This window comes from Phalacrocorax carbo, chromosome 5 (assembly GCF_963921805.1).
Source record: "Phalacrocorax carbo chromosome 5, bPhaCar2.1, whole genome shotgun sequence".
Classification (NCBI taxonomy): Eukaryota; Metazoa; Chordata; class Aves; order Suliformes; family Phalacrocoracidae; genus Phalacrocorax; species Phalacrocorax carbo.
Window position 1 is genome coordinate 50,301,097 of NC_087517.1, and position 12,236 is coordinate 50,313,332.

A 12,236-nucleotide genomic window follows, 5' to 3' on the forward strand; every position below is an offset into this window, starting at 1 on the left:
GAGTCTCCTTAGTTCAAGTTCTTAAAAATACCATGTTTGCGTAAGGTGACACAAGAGTCATGCTTATGTAAATCAACACTTTTCTGAAAAAGAAGAAAAAAATAATATAGGTAAACTTCCTGCACTCGAGAATGTTTCCTCTATCCCTGCCATCCCTGGGCTATATTATACTATATATTACCACTGTCATCAAAAGGGGGTGTCTACAAGAACTGGAAAAAACAAACAAATGTGTCTGTAAGCTGTTCCATTTATTGCAGTCCTGCAGGTGGCTTTATTTCTAAAGTGCCGGGCTGTGCTGCTGTTAAAGCTGGCTGCACACCCTTGCTCCCAAGACCTACTTCTGCACTTTACTGCTGCATAAGGAGTTATCACCTACCTACAAGTAAGCTTCATTTCTTTATTGAACACATTCTTAAAAGAGCTGTAGGCTGTCAAAGTGGCTTTGCTATGATGATTTTATCAGGCACCTGACTGATGCACTGACTGCCATTCTCATTTGCGCAGCACCAGTTTTCTCAGTGACAAACAATTGACTTTGGTTTAATGAATTAATGGCAGAGGCAAGCATGAGCCTCAACAAGTACTTTTTAATAAGTTTACAATCTAGGCCTGTCTCACTAAATCAAAAGACATTGTTGGTAATATGACAGATAAGTAATAGCTTCTTTGAAGCCAGCACCAGCTGGAGTAAAACCAAGAGCTGTAAAGCTGTTCTGTTGTTTAAAATGAAACTGGTGACCCCCACTTTCTATGTCCCCAAAGTGTATTTAAGCAGATATGTCTGTGTACACATGAGCAGCACCAGCTAATAGGGAACTACTATTTGATGTGACCCAAACCAATATCTTGTTTGCATAAAATAATTGAAAATATATTATCTTTGCTAATGATATTAATAATTAACCTTATTTTCTGGAACTTCTATAGCCCTATATGGGAGCACGAGCGGAAACTGCATATGGGTAAAACAGGATTGTTTTTTTTCCTTCCCAAAAGGCTTTTGCTGCCTGTTGCAGAACATGGTCAGCTCTGTTGGTAGAATTTGAAGCTGCCAGCTTTGCCCTACTCCTGCGAGTCACAGTCTTGCCTGCAGCAGGGGCTGAGTTTGCCAGTCCACTTTACAAAATTAGTTTCCTGGCTTGGAGAAATAAGTCTTCCTCACAATAAACTACAAAATCAAGCATGTGCATAGTTCTGAATTTTTCCATATCTAATGGTTTTGGCTTTATTTCACACCCCCCTGCTTGTAATGGTTCATCCATCTTCCAAAGGATCATTTCACCTTGACAAAATCTAGTTTCCACATTCCAAAAAAATCATAACGAAAATTCACAGGCAAGGCACTAATCTATCATTACCATTTGGATAACAATGATGGAAATGCTAATAACTTCTTACTTTTCTACCTAAACCCCAATGGAGAAAGGACCATAATTTTGCAAAGTAACATTCTTTTATCTAAACCATATTTCCCAATGTTGTTTTTTTTACTAAAAGTACTAACTTTAAAAAGCCAGCAGATTTTTTTTTTGATACTACAAAGAAATTGTGAACTCGTCTTCCTCTCACCTTTGTTTAATTTGCATTTCTAGGGAGAAATAACTGTTAAAATTGTGAAACTGTCAGATAGAAATTATTACCTGGTGACAGACAGTAGAAATAAACCTGAAATTCTGTCCTTGCTGATTTCTCTTAGAAAATTCCTGTTTCTTGAGTAGAACTGGTATTTCATTCCAGGCATTTATCTGTGTGAAATCTTACATATGGACAGGCAGGTATAGAAAGTGGAGGAGATACTTTGAGAAGATTTTCTTCACGATCATTTTTAAAACATGTCTCTCCAATGATCTTCTGACATTTTCTATTTTCTGCAAAATGGTAATTGGCTTTCAGCAGTTTATTTCTGCCCACTGTCGTGGTTTCAGCTGGGATAGAGTTAATTTTCTCCCTAGTAGCCAGTGTAGTGCTGTGTTTTGGATTTATGATGAGAATAATGTTGATAACACACGGATGTTTTAGTTGTTGCTAAGTAGTGCTTACGCTAGTCAAGGACTTTTCCAGCCCCCCATGGTTTGCCCGGTGCACAAGAAACTGGGAGGGGAGGGGACACAGCCAGGACAGCTGATCCAAACTGACCAAAGGGGTATTCCGTATCATATGACATCATGCCCAGTATATTAACTGAAGGGAGTTGGCAGGGGGCAGGGCAGCGATCACAGCTTGGGGACTGGTGGTGTCAGTTGGTGGGTGGTGAGCTGTTGCATCACTTGGGGTTCTTTCCCCTGGGTTTCACATATCTCTCTCTCTCTCTCTCGTGTTGTTTTCCTTGTCATTACATCATCAGCATCATCATCACTGTTATTGTTGTTATTACTATTGTAATATTTTATTTTAATTATAAACTGCTCTTAACCCACAAGTTTTCTTACTTTTGCTCTTCCAATTCTCTCCCCCGCCGTATAGGGGTGGGGGGAGTGAGTAAATAGTTGCGTGGTGCTCCATTGCTGGTACCATTGGGTATCAGTGCATACTTACAGTGGGTTGGTCATTTTACTGAGGGGGATGACTCTTACAGGAACAGGAGTATGCTGGCTGCAGAGGGTATTGTTGGGAGGATCATTGTCATCACACTTTCCCTGGAGGCCTCTACCTTTTTCGGAGATGTTAACTGGGATCATCTCGTGCACAGATGTAGGTACATCTCTGGCAATGTCCCATCATTACAGAAGTGGGTTGTCAGTGACTCGTAACTCTCCCTGTTCTGTGACTTTCTATCCATCTCTTCTCCATGTCTCTGGCCTGCCACCTCTTGGTGACTAAAGAGCAGTGAAATTCTCCTATTGAAAGAATTTCCATTGATTTCAAGAGGGCCAAAATTGTTTTTCCTTTGTGATAAACAATTATTTTCTTTTGCATAAATGATAAGCATGAGTAGGTCTCTAATTCATTTTTTTTCAGAGGCACTGGGGTCAATACACTTGCACTGTAGTAAAGAATGGTTGACCTCCTTCTACCTCATCCTGTGAACTTCAGAATTCTGTGCACAGTAAGCCAGCATCATCTGATTAAATTATTGAAATTAAGCATTAAAGCAACAGCAGAAAAAATTAAATAAGCATTTTGTACTTATTTAGATTTGAATTATATTCTGCAGCAACTCAGAACTGATAAAAATGCCACAGTTCTGACTTACTAAATTGTTTGCAAACAGATATGACAGTGACATAAATGTATCTGACATATGAAACTTTCTCTGTATGGATCATCCAATCAGATGAATAAAAAAATCAGATTGGGACCATCACAAACCTAAATTCTGGTAATCTTCTTATATCTGAGACAGGACCTGGTATATTCATATGGCTCACTTTTTATGAATGCTATAAAATTCTCATATATAAATATTGCTCACTGAATATATGGTGTTCACCCAAAAGCACAGTTACACGTAATGACATTTGGCTGAAATGCAGAGATAACAGACTTTTTGACTATATTGACTAAAATGAGCAATAGTTTATATTCTTATATGTTTCATTCATAACAGGATGGTTAGGTGGAAATATGATGTTCTTGAAATACTACCTTGCCCTATATATGAATTTCAGTATATCAAAGGATTTCAGGAGCCTCCCAATGTTTCCATGTTCTGTACCTCATCATTGTTTTATTTAGACTAAGATCAGAGTTTTCTTTCAATTCTGCAATCTATCCATGGAAAAGTCTGAATCCTTCACATTCCTCAGTACACACAGCTATTTAGACAGCTTTTGAGTTTGTAACAATTTTAGACTACACATTGACCTTTAACAACATATTACCATACTAAAAGTCTCAGGTGTCTTTCTGCTAGATATTACCCAAGCTGGAATTAGTTATGAAAGGCAGAATCATCTTAGGTCTGAAGAAAAGAGCCAAAACTATCTTGAGCAGTTTTGTGTGAAGTCTGAAATGCAAGAGCCACAATCAGGTCCATTTATGGAAGTTAGTCCTTGGAACATTTCCAGTTTCTCCTGAACAGGAGAGTACACATGAACTAGAATATAAAGAACATTGGATTTAAATTCCACTTAATTCTTTCCTTTGAGCCTCCTAAACTGTCACCATTTCTACTAAATTTCATATGGGAGGTTTAGGTTCTCAGGCATAATGAGCCTTAGTCACAAAGTACAGAGACATCCGTATGTGTACATATGTGATCCATGTATAAGAGAAAGAGATGGGAAAAAATTCTTCTGTACCTGCTTTAGTTCATATCATAGATCATGTTATCCTCAGCCACTCATTTATTTCACTGAAATATCACCAGTTCCCAACTAGTTTATTCTTCGGTCATCTCACTTTTGGTGCAAGAACCTTCTTCCCTGAAAAGTAAAACCAGTTTTTTGCATAAATTCTGAGTTTCTAATCTCTTTTGAAAACATATTTGTTCCCTCAGCCTTTGTTCATCTCCTCATGCTCTGGTCTGGCTGACATCTGTGGCCGTATCTTACGGACAAAGTGAGTATCCTTATGGCCAGAAAAATGTTTTCTCATATGTTTGTGTGGGGGGTTGCTCAAAATTTTTTACCAATGACCTCATCAAAGCATGAAGTTAATCTCAACTATGTATTTCTAATTATTTTATGGCTTAGTCTCACTTTTATTTTTATATATATAAATTGAAGTATTAGTTTCCTAGGAATGTCTCATTGCAATAATTTTTACTGTAAATTTACTTATGGTATGTTCATCAGCTGCATTTTTGCTGAAATTCTCAGTTTCTTCCTTCACTGCAGTTTTCATAAGAACAACATTAGCTTCATCTGAAATTTAGTTGACGGTGGGCAATAGTACCTCACAGTACATAAACAGCAAGGGAATAATGCATGTAGCCTTATAACTTTGGTCCTTAACATTCTCTTTTCATCTTCAACTAACATATTAGTATCTTAAGGTGATGCCGGAGTCAGTAACTCAGAGCACGTTTCTGTCAACCACAATGATTTGCGATTCCTCTTGTGGCTTGGACAGTATTATATGGAACAACTGGAGATGACTATACCACCTTGGATCATCAGAAATGTAGGTAGATAGACTCCAATAGAAAAAAACCTGTACAGTGTCAAACTCAAGGGTGATTTGAATTTAATCCATTCCAGACTAATCAAGCAGCAAACAGTCTATGGATTATAAACCTGCTGCTGAGCCTTCTATTGTATGCATTCTATTTTTCTAGCCTTACTGACCTTTTCAAGAATATCAGCAGCCATGCAAAACAAAGTTGTACAGGAAGAGGAGAAACAACTAGCAGCTGTAGAGGTAGGACCCTGTTTAGAGGGACTTTAGTCTAGCACAGTGCAGCCACAGCTATGTTCCTATGAGAAAACTACAGGGTTAGTTTGCTTTTATTTTCCCACAGTAGTCTTTTTGATGTTTTATTTTTCTGGCCATTGGAATATATCAGGATTCACATTTGGGGAGGGCATATTTTTTTTTTTTAAATACAAAGTGGAGGAAGTTAAGAACTCTGTTACTAAAAACATTGAGTGATTTTCATTTCTCTTCTTTGTTTTCAAACACTGGGTGAAAAAAGGAAAATAATACAGAAAATTCCCAGAAATTCTAGGTCCAAAAATTAAAACATTTTGCCTAAATGAAATGTAACTTATCCAACTGACAAAAAGGTGGACCAAATTATATAGGGATTATCTGCCTGCCCTGTATTATCACTGGGCTACACACAAACAGACCGTAAAGTTTGCCATGGCTTATAGCACTATTTCCCCCCATTTTAAGCACACATACTACGTTGGCTTGCCCGTATATGCCATGCAGAAATCAGTGCATCACAGGAAAAGCTGGACAACTGTCTTTTATTTGTCCAGCATTCCTGAACCTACCTGAGACTTACTGACTTCCACAGCTAGACTTGTCACCACTGACAAAACCACATCCCCTGCAAGGCAGGAGATGCATTTCAGCAGTGTCACCTTAGCTAAAGGACATGAATCAAGTCAGATCTTTTTGCATTTTTTAAATTGTTATTTTAAGAGGCACATTTTCTTTTTTTCTTTTCACATGTAAGCACTTTATCTTGAAATTACTGACACAAGATGAATATTTGAAATACAAAAGGCTGTGACAATAGCAAACAGAAAAAATGCAAAAGGCAGGGCTTGATATGTTCTAGAGGAATCAGGAAGGAAGACTGCAGTCATAACAGAAGAAAGAAGAAGGATTAGTTTTGCTTGAAATAAGCTTATTAAAATGAACTCCACCATGAGATTTGCATTGCAATGTTCCTCTTTCTTGTCAAACATGTTGCAGATTATTATTCTTTCTGGACATCCATCCAGAATGCTAGAGTAAGTACAATGTCTGTGAATGGTTGCAGTTTTGCTGTGACCAAACTAAATACCAACTGCATTTCCTTTTCCCACTTTAACAAATATCAACAGCTTACACTTGTGCAACATAACACAGGAAGAGTCCCTAGATGCTGCAGACCCTTCTGGTAAATACTTGCATTACATCTTACGGAATTTCAGGATGCACTCTTAGTGTTCCAGAAATCAAAGACAAAACAAAAAGAACTGCGTTTTTGTGTGAATTTCACACTAACAGTGAATGTGGGATCCATAGTCTCAAACATGGAAAAAAAGGCAAAATAGAGAGGTCGCTTAGATAGGGCGTTGAGGAGTACACAGAAATATGGCAGGCAGAAGACATGCTCAATGCAACTTTGGGACTCAAAATTGCAAACAGACAAGGTTCATCACTGTGAGCCAGTCAAATATCCAAGCAGACCCCAGCACTACTCTCTCCTTGGCCATTCTACTGAAAATGGTGAAACTGCGTAATCCAAAGGAGCTTTACATCCTGCCTGGATATAGAAAGACATAATACACTGTTATTACTGTAACACAAAGTAGTGAAGGTTTCTCTGCTTCTTAAAAATTAAGCAAGGACTTTTTATTATTTTATATTTATATTTTATTTTATTACATTGTTATTTCTTATTTACTATTTATTTTATTAAAAATTTTAAATATTATATTAATCCACTACTCACTGGTAAGTCACCTCATTAGTAGCAGGTTTAATGATTGTCTTGAAAGCAAACAATTTCAATGTACCATTTTCAACCTTGTCTTGGAAGATTTATTACTGCTAAATGAATTTAGGCTCAAAACCTAAGTTATTCAAAGTTTTTTCTAAGTGAAATAAAAGTGAAATGTCTGCTGCAGATACTCTTTCTCTATATTCACTACTTCCCAAAGATTAGTGTGTATACCAGCTAGCAATATTCTACCAGGATCCATTGTGATGATACGAGCAAAAGAGTTTCCCTAAGCAGGGAAATTCATAAGTTAATTTCCCTTTTTATGAGGAGTCACATGGAAGAGACAGGGCCAACAATGGGTAGAGGTTATTCCTGGTGAGATTCCAGTCAGAGACAAGTGGAGAGTTTTTCACAATGAGAACAATCGGCCACTGGAGTAATCTTCCCCTGGAAGCAGTGGGTGCCCCAACACTGGACACTTTTAAGATTTAACTAGACAGGGTGCTGGGCCTTCTTACCTAGACCATGTTTTTGCCAAGCAAGTTTGGACAACGTGATTTTTGAAATATCTTCCAACCCGTTATTATATGATTCCATGATTCTATGCCATAGTAATAAGAAACTGAGGAGCATTTTAGCTTCTTGGAGCCCTCAATGGCTCAAGCTTTCTCTGGCTTAGCAGAGTATTTGACCAAACTGCAGCCATAGGACTCCTAGGAAAGGAAGAAAAGCTTAGGCATGGATCCTGGAGGGCTCTGTGGGAGACGACACTGCCAACAGCTCCCAGTGGTGAGCAGTTGCTGGGTCACAATCTGCTGGACCTTACGCTATCCCATGCTGGTCCCCTACCCACCTCGCAGCTGCCCAGCATGGAGAGTGGCTGGTGAGGCACAGGGACCAGAATGGGACGAAGGCAGCAGTGGAGGGTGACCTGGGTACATGTTGAACATGGGGGTGGCGCCAGGCTGAAGCTGAAAGGACCAGGAGTATTGAGAGACTGAGAAGACCGGAGACAAGGCAGTGCATAAGAAAATATGTGGCTAAGGCTTATCAAAATGAAGTAGGGTTGTGCAGTGACTGAGACGGTTGTCAATAGTACAGGTAAGACTGGGAGAGATGAAAAAGATTAGAGAATGCTGGAATTAAAAAACAACCTTGTGTTTTAGGTTGCACTGCTCTCCTGTGAGACTGACAGCTATCTCTGTCTTCCACCACAACCAGGCCATTCAGAAGATTATTAAATGCAGGCGATAAGGATGTTAGCAAGGGAATTACAGAATACAAAGCCAGGAAGGAAAGCTCATTAAGAAAATTAACTTTTTATAGTCAGTGCAGAGTTTGAACACTTGGCAGTAAAAGAAATACAACAGATCTACCTTTACAAATGGCATAAGGCCTGTGAGAAAAGACAGTAACTGGGCCAGTAATGCAAGACCTTGCCACTACATACTTAAACAATGAACCAAACTATGTCTGCATGAACATTTTAATTCTAGCTTTTCCCAATTTTGCATGCCAGACTCACCACATGAATTAAGTTCCTTGAATATAGATTTGTATGTGCAATGCGTTTATTTATGTGTTGTGAATGTAATGACTCACAAAGGTGATACTGTCCTACTAAGGCAGACAAGTTCCACCCCTGTGAAGATCTGATTTTCAGCATGAGACATGATTTTTACTTGGGGGAAGGAGGGAGGCAATACTGCAGAAGTAGTTTTATAGGGACACTGGGCTGAGTGAGAAAGAACTAATCTAAGTATAATGAAAGGGAGAGAAAATATGATATATATGACAGCAAAAACCAAGTGCAAAGGGACTAGAGAGAAAGGAAACTTAGTTCACATGAATCATGCCAATACAGACATACAGACACGATGCAAAAGGTAAGGAAAAAGAAAACAAAACCACAGGCATGGTCAGAGTAGTGGGAGGGAGAAATCATTTTAGTAGCAGATAAGTTGAAATTTTTTTTCATGGTTTTATAATCTGCTTTTTCTACAACATCTTTCTGAGCTACAGTCACAAGCAATGATGCAAAACGCTAGGAGGACTCGTCTTTAAATTTCAGTTCAGAATTTATTCTGTGAGCAGAAGGACTGAACACTGGGTTATGGTTTTCCCTTTTATGGATTTCGTTTTTTACTGATGCAGAAGAAACAAAGACATGCCTTAAGGACTGTAAGTAAACTTCTTTGTACATAATAAGCTCCATTCAACAGGAAACACACTGTATTCAAAGATTAGCAATGTTTAGCCATTCAAGAAATTCCTAAAAATGAAAAAAAATCCAGGCCATTTACTTCCTTACATGCTTTTCCTGAAATAACTGCAGTATGCAGAGAAGTAAAGAACAGCAGATATCCCAAAATTTCTGAATTGGTATTTTGAAGAGAACCAGGATCCCAGGAGCCTTTGTACATTCACTGAAACTGCAAGGCAAGCATTGAGCAGAGCAAAGCTGTTCTTATGTGCATAGATTTCAAAAGGGTAGAACTACACCTTCATTTCCTCGAGAATACTTTCAGTTTTTGCAGGAGGTTATATAGGTGGTGGACTAACATACAGTCAGAAATACAGATCTTGTTGATCCTGGAAGGAGTGTAGCTTGCCATTTATCTTCTGTGGAGGCAAAATAGGTAATGTTAGCAAAATATCAGGTGCCTGACTATGTCTAAGCACAATCAGAATAGTCTGTAATCACTCACTTCTGGCCAAAACCAGCTCTAATAGTCTAATAACTGTCAATCAGCTCTGGACTATTAGTGCTTCTGGCTGGATTCCTGCATTCCACATTAGGATTTAGGCAACGTGGGATAATGGTCAACCCTTCCAGCCAATAAAAGAAGATGCAACTAACTCGTTGACAAGAAAGAAGCAGTCAGAAACAAAAAAACAACCTGTATTCCAGAATACTATCTTACCAATTCTACCTTATGCTCTTTTGGGGTCTGAATATGGTATGAAACCATCATATCTGAAAGCATAAGTCCTTCAGACAGCCCTGCATGGACATAGACATCTTGCTTCCATTTTTTTATGAATATCATGGTTTCACATGGAGCCAAATAAACTCTTGGAGTTGAGCTCTTAGAAAGAAAACCAAAATGGGATATAAGAATATAAAACTGCAGCCCATCTTCATAGAAGTTCTCCTATTTTTGTCGGGTTTAGCCCACTATCTAGTGAAATGGCGTTGTGAGTCTTCACTTTGTGAGGTCTCACAGGACCTCAATGATTAACCATCACAGTAGGTGTGTACCAAGCAGATACAATTCTTTTGTAGCCACTAGAGTGGCAAAACACAGGAACAGGTTGCCCAGAGAGGTGGTAGATGCCTCATCCCAGGAAGCGTTCAAGGTCAGGTTGGATGGGTCTCTGAGCAACCTGATCTAGTTGAAGATGTTTCTGCTCACTGCAGGGAGGGTGGGGGGAGTAGATGACCTTTAAAGGTCCCTTCCAACCCAAACCAGGCTGTGACTCTGACTGCAGATGAGTATTGTTAGGAGACTTTGATAATCCTTCCAGTTGCAGTCATTCATTAGCCTCTTCTAATTGCTCTGTGCACCACCAGAATATTGAGACAGACACTGCTGAAGTATTAGTCACTTAGCATGGTGTCTACTAAGGCAGTTTTGCTAGTACAAACAAATAAAATTTCACTGAGGTTTGCCTTTTAAGTACTGCCAGCTCTCATGATTTTATCATGAAACTTGAGGTGATTGTTCTTTTTCTTAAAGTCACATTTCCTTCTCTCTTTGCCTATTTACACTGCTTGTAGCTATCTTAATGGCAGAGGTACTGGAAATAACATAAGTTAAAATAACCTAAAGGCTCTAAATGCAGAAAAGCAAATAAGAAACATCAGAAGTCACTATGCTTATGTAGCTCTCAGGACTTGGTGGGGGTCTGACCCATGATTTTTTGAAATGCTTGTGGCCGGTCTTGGGATTGAACATTCATTTAGCACCCAGCACCTTGATTAGCTAGTAACTAATCTGAAGTTAAGGCAATAGCTGCATATAACAGCTCTACCAGCTTTTTTAATAGATTCCTATTATTTAGAGCACATCTGATGCTCAAAATTACGTTTGAACTGAGTTGAAATAACAGAGAAGAGTCTAGCAATCTGGGAAATAGGCTTTGGAAGTCCTCATATTATTGTCTCATTTTTTCAAACAAGGCAATGTTTGTTACAATCTTTTGCTTACAAAAATTTAAATGAACTTGAAAATTGCTTTTAGAACATGAAGTTAAATACCGTGTTGAAGTAACTGATGATCAGTGCAACTGAAGCTATGAATGGCATAAAGTTTGCTATACAATAAAATTCACTAGATGCTAGCATCTGAGCTGCTTCCATGACCCTGATGTATTTTTTTCTGGAACAAGTAATTTGAAGCAGTTATAGAGAGGCAATGCGTTATAATTTTGAAAATTAATTTGAGATAAATGCAACTGGTTTGTAAGGTTAACCCAATAACAAAAATGTACTGTAAATGTAATTCTGCCTTAGAACTTTGGCAGAAGTAAGAAAATATCTACTAAATAGCTGCATTCTTTCTCTTCAAGACCTGCAGAATTCTTATTTGCAGAAAGGTATAAGAGACCTGCCCCTTTCTTCTGAAGAAAGTAATACCACCCTGGACTCAGAAAACAGGGGAAAAGGCATTTTTTTGATTGTTAGATCAGAAGCTCTGACAAAGATGTGGGGACAAAGGAAGTAAAATGACAGAACGACGTATGAAAAATTGAGCAGAACTCTCCAGTGGCTTGACAGGCAGCAGGACCCTTCATTTAGTTGATTCTATCTCAGCATCCGTTTTTCATAACTACCTGAAAACTCAAGCGGGGGTGGCGGGGTGTCTGCTTATTGTGCTTTCTGGCCCATCAGCGATATCTCAGGGAAAGAGGAGGGGAAAAAACCTCTAACTATAGATCTTTGCTATCCCCAACCATAATATCCCTAATGTTAGCTGTAATGGGCACTAACTAAAAGGCTAAACATAAATCTCATGGCTCCAACAGAAACCTTAATCCCCCTGTAAACCTAAACCTAATGGCTCTTACCTTTACCATAACACTAAATGCCACTGTGAAAAATAAACCTACTATGCCCTAACCCTGAAGCTAACCTTAATGAAAAAACAGAGTCTAACAATACACCAAGATCAACAGGGCACTATCC

At 38.6% G+C, this 12,236-nt stretch overlaps 1 protein-coding gene across 1 annotated transcript; it reads left to right on the top strand.

Annotated features, from left to right (window-relative positions):
• Window positions 1-4,942: 4,942 nt before the first annotated feature.
• On the top strand, window positions 4,943-11,853 carry ELF5 (E74 like ETS transcription factor 5). Its single transcript, XM_009513974.2, is given in 7 exon segments — window positions 4,943-4,996; window positions 4,998-5,071; window positions 6,313-6,390; window positions 6,392-6,428; window positions 6,430-6,542; window positions 9,180-9,229; window positions 11,621-11,853. Coding segments are annotated over 7 exon segments (639 nt in total).
• Window positions 11,854-12,236: the final 383 nt, after the last annotated feature.